This window comes from Thalassophryne amazonica, chromosome 2 (assembly GCF_902500255.1).
Source record: "Thalassophryne amazonica chromosome 2, fThaAma1.1, whole genome shotgun sequence".
Lineage (NCBI taxonomy): Eukaryota > Metazoa > Chordata > Actinopteri > Batrachoidiformes > Batrachoididae > Thalassophryne > Thalassophryne amazonica.
The window spans coordinates 130,887,469-130,904,826 of NC_047104.1; the positions used below are offsets into that span (position 1 = coordinate 130,887,469).

Here is a 17,358-nt window from a genome sequence, read left to right on the forward strand (position 1 = left end):
GTCGTTGTTTCATTGCGAGGAAATGGCGGAATGATTTGGGCTTTTTTTCCATCAGAATTTTTTCAGAAACTGTTAGAGACAAGCAGCTAGAAACCATTCGAAAAATTTATCTGGCTTTCGGTGAAAATTTTACGGGCTTCACAGAGAATAAGGACCGTTACTACAGCTTTAAGGACGGCCCACAATGGCGCACAGCGCGCCGCGCTCCGAGCCGCCATCGAGAGGCAGAAAACACCACATCATTTCTAAACGGATGGCTGTGTGGAGCTGGGACTGTCGTGAGCAAGAGGGGTGGACCAGTGCTCACTCAAAGCCTGCCCACAGGCGAATGACGCAACCGACAGGCGTGGAAAAACTCACGCATGCGCACGAAGGTTCAAGCTTGGCTGACGTAAAAACATATGAATCAAATCCATATGGTTTTTGAAAAAAATAATAAGGTAGTATACTTTTCTAATAGATCTCGTACATAAATTCTACCCTCCATTGCTTTTCAAGACTAGAGAGCCGTGCTCATAGAGCGCAAACCTCTGCAACACTAGTTTCCAATTCCATAAATTTTTACCTTGTAAAAAATGTTCAAGGTGAAAATCCTGTTAGAAGTGGCTTTTCATAAGCTAAAATATAATGCAAAATATAGATCAAAAAAGCTTTTCAATGTTAATATCAAATATCTGCTAAATCTACAATATGGCTCAGATAAGGCTAAAACTTAGTCTATTCATTGAGAGTGCCACTTTGCACCTCATTGACACAAATGTGAGATTGAGGCACTTTTGATTGAGATATAAAGCAAAATGTAGCTTTTTAATCTTAAATTCAAATGTCCACAAACTCCACAATCCGGAGAGTGATTGGGGCACATTTGATTAAGATATAATGTAAAATATACATTAAATGGGGTTTTCAATGTTAAATTTAAATGGCCACAAAATCGGTAATCTGGATCAGATCCGGATCAAACTTTTTCAGTTACTAAAGGATACCATACATAATCCTCTCAAATATGAAAGAAAGTTGATCTTTTTTGACAGACTTATGAATTCTTGAAAATTCATTCAATGTTAAAGATAGGGATTTTCCAAACTTTTCAAGATTTTTCCTGATTTTCAAAGATTTTACCTTTGACCCTGAAAATTTAAATTCTTGCCTATGATTCCATGAGTCATTGCTTGATATTTTTTATGTATTTATTTATTTAAAACATTTTTCCCCAAAGCAAAACAGTTGGTACATTTAAAACACACACACACACACACACACACACACACACACACACACAAAAGGACACTTTTAGGATCCGTGTGTACAATTGTAAATAAGTAATATCTATAAGTAGAACATAAATAAGTACTGAAAAATGGTTGCTAAACTACGGGTTACGCCCACTACACTCACTTGGCAAGTGCAGCTGTCAAGTCTGCCAGGCGACAGGAGGTCGAGGACAGGTCAACGTAATGATGCAACAAAAAATGTTACGTGAGCTAGACCATCTCACTTCAGCTTGTTCCAGCCTCAGCTGTGTTTGAAGAGGTGAAGCCTGAAGAGTTCTGTGGAAAATAGACATAAGAAGGGTGCAGACCCTGAATTGGGACAGAGCCTGTATGATGAATGACTTGATGGGAAAAATTCACCACAGACATATGGGTCCACCACGGCTGAACACAAAAAGAGAATAACACACACCCACATACATACCCACACAACTACACACTCAAAATTAGTAAGACTGCATACTCACACACCCACAGTCACTCAAAGACTGCATATACTGTATATATATATATAAATATACAGTAGTGTTCAGAATAATAGTAGTGCTATGTGACTAAAAAGATTAATCCAGGTTTTGAGTATATTTCTTATTGTTACATGGGAAACAAGGTACCAGTAGATTCAGTAGATTCTCACAAATCCAACAAGACCAAGCATTCATGATATGCACACTCTTAAGGCTATGAAATTGGGCTATTAGTAAAAAAAAAAGTAGAAAAGGGGGTGTTCATAATAATAGTAGTGTGGCATTCAGTCAGTGAGTTCGTCAATTTTGTGGAACAAACAGGTGTGAATCAGGTGTCCCCTATTTAAGGATGAAGCCAGCATCTGCTGAACATGCTTTTCTCTTTGAAAGCCTGAGGAAAATGGGACGTTCAAGACATTGTTCAGATGAACAGCGTAGTTTGATTAAAAAGTTGATTGGAGAGGGGAAAACTTATAGGCAGGTGCAAAAAATTATAGGCTGTTCATCTACAATGATCTCCAATGCTTTAAAATGGACAAAAAAAACAGAGATGCGTGGAAGAAAATGGAAAACAACCATCAAAATAGATAGAAGAATAACCAGAATGGCAAAGGCTCACCCATTGATCAGCTCCAGGATGATCAAAGACAGTCTGGAGTTACCTGTAAGTGCTGTGACAGTTAGAAGACGCCTGTGTGAAGCTAATTTATTTGCAAGAATCCCCCGCAAAGTCCCTCTGTTAAATAAAAGACGTGCAGAAGAGGTTACAATTTGCCAAAGAACACATCAACTGGCCTAAAGAGAAATGGAGGAATATTTTGTGGACTGATGAGAGTAAAATTGTTTGGGTTTTTTTTGGGTCCAAGGGCTGCAGACAGTTTGTGAGATGACCCCCAAACTCTGAATTCAAGCCACAGTTCACAATGAAGACAGTGAAGCATGGTGGTGCAAGCATCATGATATGGGCATGTTTCTCCTACTATGGTGTTGGGCTTATATATCGCATACCAGGTATCATGGATCAGTTTGAATATGTCAAAATACTTAAAGAGGTCATATATATATATATATATATATATATATATATATATATATATATATATATATATATATATATATATATATATATATATATGCACCTATCCACCATGTACGCCTATGTGCATGCATGATCTTCATATTGTTAATTTTTTGCTTCCTCTCTGTTTCTGCCTCCTAATACGTCTTTGCTTCATGCTCTTTTTCCACATCTTCTCTTCCTCAGATGTTACATGAAGGCATTTCAAAAGGATTTGGACTGCCAGTGTATTTACAGCAGATGCTTTTCTCGCTAATGAATGCCAGAGAAGACAACTCTGACATTCACTAGCCAACACTGACACGAACTGTTCCCACACACACACACACTCACACAAGGAATTAGCGCTGTTCATCTCTTTGCTTGGCACATTTATATGAGCGATGAATTCGCTGGAAAATCCCAAGAGGGTAGCTATACTGAAGACCCCAAAGAAGCAGCAAGAGAGTGTAAACAAGACTGTCAGGCAGGCACGGAGACACAGAGGCAAAATGACAAGCCTGAAGGAGAAAATGAGGACACAGAGAGCACTTTCCCATTGTCTCCTTTCCTTAAGTGAGAGCTGGAGCAGGTCATTAGCGGTATCTGTCCAGAACGCTGATCTCCTGGTGCTCAATGAGAGACACCTGCTGAAGGTGGCAGATGGCAGGATGAAGAATCCAAAAATAAATGTTCAAGAGAAAAAGAGCAGAGGACAGCTGAGGACATTTTAATCTACGTCTGTTTGCTGGCTGATCTGAAGTAAAAATGAAAAGATAAAAGGAGCATGTCAGAAGATGTCATAAGGAGGGAATATTAGACAAAGAGATGTGGAATAACATTCCACATTAAAAAGAAAGCTAAAAGGAAAATGTTAACAGAGATAATCCAAACCCTGGTAGTGGTATGTGCAGGATTAATTAATTTACACCAGCCATTAAAATGGGTTTTGGTGGCCAGACTGGAATATCTAATGCTTGACCTGATGAAAGCACAGGTGTAAATACGCCCAAAAAGCACTGAGGATAGAGTGTCATCAGATCTGCCAAACCAGCTCCAGATATGAATAAGGAAGCACTGTGACCAAACCCACATACAATAGCTACAAGAGCAGTACCAAATGGTAACCCCGACCCTTTATTCCAACTGCATGGATGAGCACGAGTGCATAAATCAGCATTATCGCCTGATTTGGTCTTTGCTTTCCAGCCATCAAACACGAGCAGCTGTTAGCACAAGAAACATGATGTGTGACATGAGGTGGACAGAATCATTGTACCTCAGTCAGGTTTTAGTGTGGTCACTGGAGGAACATTTTAATGTCAGGTGTAAATGTAATCCAGTTAAAATCACAGCTACATAGCACAAGATGGACAGGTTCAGGCTTGATCATCGTATCTATCAGACTATTGAACAACAAAAATATAAACGCATCACTTTTGGTTTTGCTCCCATTTTTATTGAGATGAACTCAAAGATCTAAAACTTTTTCCACATACACAATATCACCATTTCCCTCAAATATTGTTCACAAACCAGTCTAAATCTGTGATAGTGAGCACTTCTCCTTTGCTGAGATAATCCATCCCACCTCACAGGTGTGCCATATCAAGATGCTGATTAGACACCATGATTAGTGCACAGGTGTGCCTTAGACTGCCCACAATAAAAGGCCACTCTGAAAGGTGCAGTTTTGTTTTATTGGGGGGGATACCAGTCAGTATCTGGTGTGACCACCATTTGCCTCATGCAGTGCAACACATGTCCTTCGCATAGAGTTGATCAGGTTGTCAATTGTGGCCTGTGGAATGTTGGTCCACTCTTCTTCAATGGCTGTGCGAAGTTGCTGGATATTGGCAGGAACTGGTACACGCTGTCGTATACGCCGGTCCAGAGCATCCCAAACATGCTCAATGGGTGACATGTCCGGTGAGTATGCCGGCCATGCAAGAACTGGGACATTTTCAGCTTCCAAGAATTGTGTACAGATCCTTGCAACATGGGGCCGTGCATTATCCTGCTGCAACATGAGGTGATGTTCTTGGATGTATGGCACAACAATGGGCCTCAGGATCTCGTCACGGTATCTCTGTGCATTCAAAATGCCATCAATAAAATGCACCTGTGTTCTTCGTCCATAACAGACGTCTGCCCATACCATAACCCCACCGCCACCATGGGCCACTCGATCCACAACATTGACATCAGAAAACCGCTCACCCACACGACGCCACACACGCTGTCTGCCATTTGCCCTGGACAGTGTGAACTGGGATTCATCCGTGAAGAGAACACCTCTCCAACGTGCCAAACGCCAGCAAATGTGAGCATTTGCCCACTCAAGTCGGTTACGACGACGAACTGGAGTCAGGTCGAGACCCCGATGAGGACGACGAGCATGCAGATGAGCTTCCCTGAGATGGTTTCTGACAGCTTGTGCAGAAATTCTTTGGTTATCTCAGACGATCTTGGAGGTGAACATGCTGGATGTGGAGGTCCTGGGCTGGTGTGGTTACACGTGGTCTGCGGTTGTGAGGCTGGTTGGATGTACTGCCAAATTCTCTGAATCGCCTTTGGAGACGGCTTATGGTAGAGAAATGAACATTCAATACACGAGCAACAGCTCTGGTTGACATTCCTGCTGTCAGCATGCCAATTGCACGCTCCCTCAAATCTTGCAACATCTGTGGCATTGTGCTGTGTGATAAAACTGCACCTTTCAGAGTGGCCTTTTATTGTGGGCAGTCTAAGGCACACCTGTGCACTAATCATGGTGTCTAATCAGCATCTTGATATGGCACACCTGTGAGCTGGGATGGATTATCTCAGCAAAGGAGAAGTGCTCACTATCACAGATTTAGACAAAAAACATTGCGCCGACGGGCAGGTGTGCACGATGCCGGTGTGATGGTTTGTGCATGCAGGAACACACTGCCAGCAGCTGCACAATGTGGTTACACATCGCGTAGCTGCTGAAATAAAAAAAAAATAAAAATGATATGCCACCCACGGGACTCAAACCCGCGCCTTCCAAAAGCTCTGATTGCTAGTCAAAACTTTACCACTGAGCTACAATCACTATCCTGTGAAAGCTGCGGGAACTTGCCTGATATGAAGAAGGAGATGGAAGTATTTAAAATGAAATACACACCATATAAAAACACTGCATTTATCAAGCGGGAAATATAAATATGATCCATCTGTTCCTCTGTAGATGACCCATGGTCACAGGCATACAGTCATGAAGGGGCCATTAAATATAACCCTGGTTAAATCAAAAGAAAAAAAAAACCATGGGACTCGAACCCACACACTCTGATTACCAGATGGAAACTTTATCACTGCATTACAATCTTGTAACAGGAGCATGAAATGGGTACAAGCAGATAAACAGGCAGATAAACATATTTTCTAAAAAAAAAAAAAAAGTGCTGTGATACCTGACAAAACATTGTTTGGTATATAGCATATTTCTGCTGATATGTGACTGAAAGTGGCGTATTTGTCATACTGTTGGCTTGTCCTGGTTGTGCGGGCACCGCTCACAGCCCTCATGGCCCAACACACATGTTCTGTCAGACGTGACATTCAGATCACCTGTTGCATGTCCAAACAGACTGACATCCCATTTCTCCTCCCATCGCAAAAGCAATATATGTTTTTATGTATTTCCACACAAGCACATACATGCGCATGTCCCTCAAAACACGGGACGTGTACTGCAGCTATGACATCCAGGACCGGAGATGTCTCAACAGCTATGGGCAGCCAGCCACGCCCCCTGTCATCTCAAAGTACAGACCAAGATGTCACTCTATGATCAGATGAAAGATGCCTCACCTGGGGGGTGAGTCACGTGAAACACACACACACATGTTGTGGGGGGAGCCGACACGCTAGTATACCACATGTACACTCGACAACTTCACAGTCGTGGGGCATTTAGACAAATTTCACATCCAGCTCGACAGTGATTGTCTGTTGTCGTGTTAACAGTACAAATGGCCACACATTTTCTAAGTGCCAAGCGAGCAGTGTTAGATGTTCATGTGTGTCAGCTGGAATTTGGCCAACACCTGCCACGAGAGGAATCGAATGGGCTCTAACAGGGCACATTGTCTTTCAGCCACTGGTGTGCGCAAATAGTTGTAGCAACAGGTGTACGAGGCGTTGGACGCAGCTACGAAATTACACGTTTTGCACACGATTCCTGCTTCATGTGCACTTTCTACGCAAATCAACGAAATTTGCATTATGTGTGAAGGGGCCCTTATGATTGACCCAGGAACTGACACATAGGGCGCAGAATGCAGACACAACCTGAAGACAGAGAAAGGTTTTTACAGTTTATTTAGGTGAGATGTAGCCAGGCTTGGCTGGAGTGGTCTGAGAGCGGAGGACAGGAACAGCTGGGTGGGGCAGGTAGAAGAGTTGAATATGAGTGAATCAAACAGGCGACTGAAGACTGAAGCAGGGCAGATGACAGCTAGGATTCCATCAAATCAGGGAGGAAGGATCACAATGTAGATTGAAAGATCTGGTAGCAGCTGGATGTCTTAAAAATAAGACCTGAAAGTTCAGCTACAATTTGCCAAAAGGAACAGCTGAGGTGCAAGCCTAGATTTGATGTATTGGTGAAAGAAAATACTCTTCTATACCACTTCATCATGAAGCTGTATAACTGGGGATACAAAATGTAAAACATGCACAATTTCTCCAATCACAGCCACAGAAGCCTATAACTTCTTCTGCGTATCTTGGTGGCTTTCCTCATTGCTCTCCTTCTTGCACAGTCACTCAATTTTTGAGAACTGTCTACTCCACACAAATTTACCACAGAATGCCATACTGTTTGTATTTTTCATAACTGATGTAAATAAATTCCAAGACATTTTCAGTGTCTCGGAAATGTTCATGTATCCATACCCTGACTTGTCTGAAAAAAAAAAAAACTAGTACTAAAACTGATTATTTACAGCTATTATACCAAAGCATTCCATTACTTATGCAACCCATCATCTTGGCTTTTGTATTTTTAATGAATTTATATCAGGTTGTGGAGATTTGCTTTCAGTTTGAGTTTAAGGAAGAAACTTTTAGAAATTTATTTTATGGTGTTTTTGTAATTGAAAAGACATAAATAAATTACCATACCATATACCACAGTGTTCCAACACTTTTGGAGGGTACTGCACACACACACACACACACACACACACATTATATATATATATATATATATATCTGCAGTGTCCCATGCATTTTTAGTATGTGCACTGACATAACAAAAACATGATGGTGGTGTTATTTCCGGCTTTCATTCCTGTGTGCTGCATTTCCTCTCCCACTCTCTACAGGCTGATGCTGGGCTTTAATCACACCTAACAGATGTAAAGTCTTCTACCACACTTCAGTTTTTTACAAAGCAACGTACCTCTGACAGGCTGTATAATCTGATGAACCCTTATAAACAATGTAAAAAAAACGTCATTTACGTCGTCATTTGGAACAGAAGCTTGTTTCTAACCTGCCATCAGATCTGTTTAGCCTCATTGCACGACCGTGCTGCCCACTCTCTTATATCTATTTCTGTGTGTTGGACAGAACGCAAAGAGCACTCTAGTTTGTTGGAACCATCCCGGACGCTAAGCAACACAGAGAGGCACGTGGCCAAACGCTGGCCAAGAAAAGCAAAGCACAGGAGGGATTTTAGTCAAGTGCTCATTTAAATATGTGCAAGCAACAGACTGTGGAATTTGAATGAGATTATAAAGGGAGCAAGAGAAGGATGAATTTCAATTTGAGAGCATTACACGTGTTCTGTCTCTCCCTCCCCTGCTCCCTCCCCTGCTCCCTCCCCTGCTCCTTCTGCTCCCTCTGCTCCCCTGCCTCCCCCTCCCTTCACACGTGAGACAATAACTCCCAACAATGAACAGAAGGGATGAAGATGGCAGTGCTGCTACCACATTGGAAACGTGGCTGTTTATTGTGATGCGGCTGCAGCTCTCCTGCTGTTTGTGCATGAGCATGCAAACACAACACGATCACACACATGCACACAAAATTATAGGTTAAGAAGAGAGCATCATATCTGATATCTGAGTGTGTGTGTAGTCTCACTGCAGTGGTGTGCATTGCATACCTTCCTCCCTCACATCCTAAATCCCTGTGTGTGTGTGTGTGTGTGTGTGTGTGTGTGTGTGTGTGTGTGTGTGTGTGTGTGTGTGTGTGTGTGTGTGTGTGTGTGTGTGTGTGTTGGGGAGGTGGGAGTCCATGTAATGCAGGATTCAAAGACAGAAACAGCAGGACACTAAAGGAGAAAGAGGGAGACACATATGGAGAAAACTGAACAGTGTGTGCCAGGGGGAGGAAAAAGAAAACACTATAAGGAGGCTGAGAGGAGCTGGAGGAGAAAGCAGATTGTGAGAGAGAGAAAGGAGGGAGGAGAGATAGAGAAAGAGGGAGGCGTGAGGGAGCTGAGGTTTATCCCACAGTGCTGTGAGACTGAAGTTTCAGCTCTGTGCTTCAGCTCGGACACACACACACACTCCACTTACACGTCTATAGGTGAGCTGTTTTCTGCTTCTTACTGTCTTTTTTGTATTTATTTGCACACTGAATTGTGCACGTGAAGGTGAACGCTGTGCAGAAACTAAGTTGGGAGTGTGCAGGCATGCAGCACCGAGCACGTTGCCACACCAGGAGACCTTTGGCGCATCTCTTGAGGATGAATGTAGATTTAACCATCATGACCGTCATCACCGGGGAGTCCTTTGAGTCAGCATCATGCTGTGTTCTACAAGTTAGTCCATGCACGAGTGTTGCTTCCATCGCTGGAATGCATGTTGTGTGTATGAGTGCAGCTCGATACAGTGTGTGCATTCAGCAGTCTTGCGGCGTCTGAGCAGCAGCATGCATTATTTATCTGCACTGATCTCCACATGAGGCAATACCTCCGGCGGGACACAGAGAGGACTGAATGTATGCGTCCACACGTGGTCATGTGATACTGGTCTAATGTGCTGAGAACAGACAGGAAAGCTGCATCTTTAATATCTCCAGTCGTGGCACACTCGTTTGTTGGTAATGTCTCGGTACAGTCGGTTGGCCGTGCGGCTCTGCAGCAGCAGTGTGCATAGATATCCTGTGGTTTGTTTCGACGTTATTATCTGCGGTGTAGATACCGGCAAGCCCCCCATGGCAGCAGAAAGCTGAGGTGATCAGATCTCTTTCCACCCTCTCTTATCATGCATTGACTCCTATTGTCTGCTGCTCCTGAATCTAAATCCACATCTTTGGGACTTGCGGATCCTGCAGGTTATAGATTTATCATCTGACACAGCGTGTGAGCAGATTACACAGTTTTCACATTTATACCTTTGCGTTATTTACCGCACTGCCATGGCTTTAACACCCAGCTGTCTCTCTGCTCTTTTACAAAGAATGAATGCAGCAGTCACCTGAATGCATGCATCAACAGATGTAACAGTTTAAATACTTATTTTGCCCCCTCTTACACAGTACATAAATACAGTCTTGGTATTTAAAATAATACTCCACTAAGTAGTCAGTGTGAAACACCCGCGGCACTGAGTCCATACGTGGTTCTGAAAAAGTTGATATCCTGTGCTTCTGCAAAGGTCAGCATCAGCTTGGATTTACAAACGGTGCAGAAGATTCAAATGGTGACCCCGTTTCTGTTGGGAAGGTGTCGTAGCACGGACCCACAACAGGGGGCGCAAATGAACGGACAATGAGTAAGCCAAAAGGTAACAATTTACTGTTGTGACAATACACAACTAAATGTACAGAAATTGCAAAGTCAATGAACACCAGGTGACGTGTGGGCAGGCTCGAAGATAGAAGACCCCGACGAGAGAGAGACCGCGTCCCACACGGCCTCCACCACCAACGGTCTGAAGAACACCGGAGCCGCCAAGTCCCGAATCCCCAGGTGACCTCTGTCTTCGGCTGTCGACCCTGGTACTGCTGGCAGAAAGCAGAGAAAAGATGAATGAGTGTAACTCCTTACACTCAGTGGTCTACAGTCTGTACACAGTCAGGAGGAGAACCTCCACCTCCGAATCACACACTCGTGCAGCTCCTAGTGTGTCCACTTATCTGTAGCGCGGTTGTCGTCGTCACGCTCCACGCCACTTCCCAGATAAGGGTGAACACCACAGGATACCGGCTGCAACAGAAGTTCAGAATCCTACACAACGTGTTAATCAGCAGAGAAGTGTACCTCACGGTAGTCGATTTCTCGGCGAGGAGGTGGAGTCACGATCCGGCTTTTAAGATGGTGATGATGATGATGAACGAGTGACAGCTGGTGCAGGGGATGAATGACAGCTGTCACTTCTTCAGGGTCCGGCGCCCTCTCGTGCTTGGAGCCCGCACTCCAAGCAGGGCGCCCTCTGGTGGTGGTGGGCCAGCAGTACCTCCTCTTCATCGGCCCACATAACAGTTTCACAGCTACAACATAAATGAAAGCAGAGCAGAGCAGATTTCACACCCATGTAGGCTTTATTTCTATGACAACAATAAACACCTAACGACAAGCTTATTATGTACGGTGGCAAAAGTACACACCTTCAGCAAGAATTAAGCATATGTCCAATTTGCTATCACAGATGAGGGTTTTTTATTTTTTGTCTCTTTTTTGTCTTGTGATAGATTTTGATTCAGAAATATGCAAAAATAAACCACTCCTCCCGGTTGCCAGAAAGGGCGCTTCAGTGACGTCATGGCATCTTTCTAAAAATTAAAAGCAGTCAGAGAGGGCACACAAAGCACAGGTACACAAGAAAATGCACTGGTACCCAGAAAAGAAAAAAAAAAGCTATATGGACAAAGGGCCTATAGCATGATTTACTAACAATAAACACAAGAAAGTAGACCAATGAGTTCAAAAAAAATTTTACACACACACACACACACACACACACAGAGAGAGAGAGAGAGAGAGAGAGAGAGAGAGAGATACACTCAACAAAAATATAAACGCAACACTTTTGGTTTTGCTCCCATTTTGTATGAGATGAACTCAAAGATCTAAAACTTTTTCCACATACACAATATCACCATTTCCCTCAAATATTGTTCACAAACCAGTCTAAATCTGTGATAGTGAGCACTTCTCCTTTGCTGAGATAATCCATCCCACCTCACAGGTGTGCCATATCAAGATGCTGATTAGACACCATGATTAGTGCACAGGTGTGCCTTAGACTGCCCACAATAAAAGGCCACTCTGAAAGGTGCAGTTTTATCACACAGCACAATGCCACAGATGACGCAAGATTTGAGGGAGCGTGCAATTGGCATGCTGACAGCAGGAATGTCAACCAGAGCTGTTGCTCGTGTATTGAATGTTCATTTCTCTACCATAAGCCGTCTCCAAAGGCGTTTCAGAGAATTTGGCAGTACATCCAACCAGCCTCACAACCGCAGACCACGTGTAACCACACCAGCCCAGGACCTCCACATCCAGCATGTTCACCTCCAACATCATCTGAGACCAGCCACTCGGACAGCTGCTGAAACAATCGGTTTGCATAACCAAAGAATTTCTGCACAAACTGTCAGAAACCGTCTCAGGGAAGCTCATCTGCATGCTCGTCGTCCTCATCGGGGTCTCGACCTGACTCCAGTTCATCGTCGTAACCGACTTGAGTGGGCAAATGCTCACATTCACTGGCATTTGGCACGTTGGAGAGGTGTTCTCTTCACGGATGAATCCCGGTTCACACTGTTCAGGGCAGATGGCAGACAGCGTGTGTGGCATCGTGTGGGTGAGCGGTTTTCTGATGTCAATGTTGTGGATCGAGTGGCCCATGGTGGCGGTGGGGTTATGGTATGGGCAGGCGTCTGTTATGGACGAAGAACACAGGTGCATTTTATTGATGGCATTTTGAATGCACAGAGATACCGTGACGAGATCCTGAGGCCCATTGTTGTGCCATACATCCAAGAACATCACCTCATGTTGCAGCAGGATAATGCACGGCCCCATGTTGCAAGGATCTGTTCACAATTCTTGGAAGCTGAAAATGTCCCAGTTCTTGCATGGCTGGCATACTCACCGGACATGTCACCCATTGAGCATGTTTGGGATGCTCTGGACCGGCGTATACGACAGCGTGTACCAGTTCCTGCCAATATCCAGCAACTTCGCACAGCCATTGAAGAGGAGTGGACCAACATTCCACAGGCCACAATTGACAACCTGATCAACTCTATGCGAAGGAGATGTGTTGCACTGCATGAGGCAAATGGTGGTCACACCAGATACTGACTGGTATCCCCCCCCCCCCCCCCAATAAAACAAAACTGCACCTTTCAGAGTGGCCTTTTATTGTGGGCAGTCTAAGGCACACCTGTGCACTAATCATGGTGTCTAATCAGCATCTTGATATGGCACACCTGTGAGGTGGGATGGATTATCTCAGCAAAGGAGAAGTGCTCACTATCACAGATTTAGACTGGTTTGTGAACAATATTTGAGGGAAATGGTGATATTGTGTATGTGGAAAAAGTTTTAGATCTTTGAGTTCATCTCATACAAAATGGGAGCAAAACCAAAAGTGTTGCGTTTATATTTTTGTTGAAGATAGATAGATAGATAGATGGATAGATAGATGGATGGATGGATGTCACTGTACTCAATAGTACTCAGTAAGACCCTCACCCCCAACAGCTAGAGCCTGGGCTATATCCTTCCAGTTAGAGCATCTGCCTCCCATGCCAGGGATCATGAGTAGCCAACAACACAATGCAGAAGAAAGAGTACAATTCAATTTCAATTTATTTTCATTTATATAGCACCAAATCACAACAGCGTTGCCTCAAGGCACTTCACACCCTTACTAACCCCCAGAGCAGCAGTGGGAAAGAAGCCTCAAGCAGACCAGACTCAAAGGGGTGACCGTCTGCTTGGGCCATGCTACAGACATAAATTACAGAACAATTCACAAAACAAATATACAGGAAATGCTGTTGGTGCACAGGACAGGAGGGTCTCCAGCACAAATACCACACCCATCTCTGAATGGAGCTGCACCTTAAACAGAGAGAAAAAAAACAGAATCAGGCATCAGAAAGACAAGAAAGGGGTGGTGGCCAAGTGGTTAATGCACTTGGTTAATGTGCAGAAGGTTCTGGGTTCAAATCCCACCCCTGCCACATTTCTCCATGCAATGTGGAGTTGCGTCAGGAAGGGCATCCGGCGTAAAACCTGTGCCAATTCAACATGCAGATCCACCTTGGATTTGCTGTGGCGACCCCAAGTGCAAACAAGGGAGCAGCCGAAGGGACTTACTTTGCCAGCATTAAAAACAACAATAAAAAACAGGAAATACTAAGGTGATCGCCGGCCACTAGCCCTAAGCTTCACTACAGTACAGATGGTGTGTGTGTGTGTGTGTGTGTGTGTGTGTGTGTATACAGCCTTATTACAAAATGGATGAAATTTATTTTTTTCCTCAACATTGTACACACAATACCCCATAATGACTGTAAAATAAGTTTTTTTTAAGGGGAGGGGTAAATTTGCAAATTTATCACAAAAAACATTAAACAATCACATAAGTATTCATAGCCTTTGCCCTGAAGTTTAAAACTGAGCTCAGGTGCATCCTGTTTCCACTCATCATCCTTGGTTTCAGCAGCTTAATTGGAGTCCACCTGATGCAATTCAGTTGATTGGACATGATTTGGAAAGAAACACACCTGTCTACATATAATGTCCCACAGCTGGCAGTGCATGACAGAGCACAAACCAAGCATGAAGTCAAAGGAATTGTCTATTAACCCCCGAGACAAGATTCTCTGGAGGCACAAATCTGATTTGTATTTATGTTACTGTCTGAATGAAAAAGTCCATTTTAAAACATTGCAATTTCACACATCAGATAAATAAAAAGTCATTGTTGTATATATGGCATATTTACACTTCTTCCAATCTCTACAAAAATAAATAGTGAATGAAAAAGAAATGTTTAGAAAGCATAAGGGTTGATTTGTATATCTAATTAGATTTACATAAGATATTTTTGCCATGATAAATGTGCTGTATAATCACATTCCAGCTGTGGCACTGACTTTCTGGAACTGATAAGATGTTGATTTGACAGTTGACACTTTGCAATGATATTAATACATGAGTGTGGTCCACTGCCACACACCGCACAGAAAACCTGGAGAAATCATTACATGGAATCGTAACAAACACAAAAGAAACCACAGTATTGAAATTGGCAGCAAACATTTTCAAGATGGGTAAAAATACTTATTGCAAACCGAGCTTCCTGATAAAATGTCGTTTGTTACTGTGCAGCATGTTGCTGACATTTGGAAACTGTGCATGTGCTCTCAATGCACCTGCAAGCACGAACACCTGCTCTGCAAATCTGCAGAGATGAAAATGTGAAAAAGAGAATGCTGACGAGGACATCACTTGTCATAAATGTTGCTCCTTTGTCCCTTTTTGATTATTGTGTGAGGACAGTCTTGTGGTTCTGTGTACAAAGTTGTGTGACATACGTCTTGTGGTTATCGTGCTCCTGATGTGCCAGAATTTTTTTATATGTGAAATATAGACTACTAATCATAAAAATAATACAAGTCATAACTACATGAGATATTATTTTTCCAGCATTAGTTTCATCCCTTGAGGGATTCAAAAAGTAAATAAGTATTAAAATGAGTTCCAAGCAGAGACATCTGAGCCGACAGCAACAGAGGAGAGCTCAGATATACAGCGTGACATCAAACCCCTCTTTTAGTGCACTAATCTGTGTCCTGCAGAGACCTAAAAATCATCAACAGTTAAAGCAACCTGCTCCTAGAGGGTCCTGAATTTGCATGTGCTAAATAAACCAAACCTATCCTTCGAGCAAGAGCAATCAGAGATTTCTGATGTCCACCAATCAGGATGCAGATCACTTCCAAAATACAGTTGAGTCTTCCATAGCGTGCAGATTTGGTGGGAATCCGTTAAGTAGTTTTGACGTAATCCTTCAAAGCCTATATAAAATGAAATTTTGATGCAGAGTTCAGATCCGGATCCCCTCCAAAATTGAATGGAGTCATCCATGGCCTAATATCTATCTGTGGTGAAAATTTCTTATAATTTCACTTATTTCACTTTATAAAACTTCAGACATGACAGTAATTTTAAATAACTTGTCCAAAATTAGTTTGGTTAAAATTTGAACCATAAGTTAAAAATGTATGCCTCTGGATGACTTGAGTGATATTGCCAATGTACCAGCATGGTGTTAAAGAAAATGATTTTTTTTGTTTTTTGTTTTTTGTGACCAGTTCTCCTTTGCCTGCAGAGGATAGAGTGATTTCTCCTGAAAGCAGCTCTCTTCTGTTTGTAGAGGGTGTAACTATACATCTTTTAGGAAACTTCTAACGGGTAGGTGCTCAAAAAATGTTTACGCTGTTCAGCTTTGTTTACTAAACATTATCGGTCTAAAAGTTATCATAAGATAATTAGTCCGATAATGGTTTTTAAAGTAAAAAATTATCTTCGATAATTATCTGTTATCGGATTATTGGAACTGTGCCCACCACTGAGTGGAACTAAAAGGATGGTTAAAGTGCAGAATTGCAAGTTTAAAAGGCATGAAAAAGGATCTGAAGGATGTTCTGACTAACTTGCTTCTAGGAGTTATTACCCTGTAGAATGGTGGGGTAAACTGCACATATTAAGAGGTTTCATTCATATTATATATATATATATATATATATATATATATATATATATATATATATATATATATATATATATATATATATATATATATATATATATATATATATATATATACACACACACCTCCTGAAGCAGAGCCTCAAGAGCTGCTCCATTGACTGAAAGACCTGGGAAAAACAAGCAAGAGACAGAGCCAGTTAGTGAACAATGATCCACACGGGAGAGCAAGTTTTAAAAAAAGGCAGATGAACAACACAGAGGAGAAAGAGGAAGGAGAGAAAGCAAGTTCCTGAATGGCATAAGCTTCCCGCAGCTTCCCTGTGCAGCATCTGACAGAACCATTGCTCATCAAGTCTGAGCCTGTTCAGTCATCCAACATTCCACCGTCTCATCTAGGAATACTCCAAGAGACCATCTTCATTGCCCCCAATGGATTGCCATGATACCAGGCACAGTACAGTTTAAACAGCCTCATGAACATGCCAAGTCTGTTTTCACTCCTTAGGCCAAACCGTTGTTTTCACAGCACAAGTGCTGCGCGATGTGGTTACACATCGCACAACTGCTGCGAAGAAAAAATAAATTTAAAAAATACATGTTGCAATGGTTTCATGCACGCGGGAACACTGCGAGCAGCAGTGCAATGTGTAACCACATCTTGCAGCTGTTGTGAAAATAAAAAAAATACATGTCACCCACGAGATTCGAACCTGCGCTTTCCAAAAACTGTGGTTGCCAGTCAGAAACTACCATTGAGCTGCCACCACTGGACTGTGAAAGATGCAGGAAACTGCCTGATATCAGGAAGGACATGGACGTACTTAAAAAAATAAAATA

General features: G+C 42.7%; 1 protein-coding gene and 1 long non-coding RNA gene across 2 annotated transcripts in view; one reads left to right on the forward strand and one right to left on the reverse strand.

The window, feature by feature from the left end:
* Positions 1-723: 723 nt before the first annotated feature.
* On the reverse strand, positions 724-13,468 carry LOC117530433. The gene is made up of 3 exons (XR_004566360.1): positions 13,458-13,468; positions 2,633-2,639; positions 724-803 (listed from the first exon to the last, which is right to left on the reverse strand). It is a non-coding gene; the product is annotated as an uncharacterized LOC117530433 (long non-coding RNA).
* The window catches only part of c1qtnf4 (C1q and TNF related 4), a 56,137-nt gene continuing 47,873 nt past the window's right edge, over positions 9,095-17,358 (forward strand). The window contains exon 1 of the mRNA XM_034193298.1: positions 9,095-9,348. Coding sequence (XP_034049189.1) covers positions 9,134-9,348 — 215 coding nt within the window. The 5' untranslated portion in view covers positions 9,095-9,133. The remainder of the gene's footprint in view (positions 9,349-17,358) is intronic.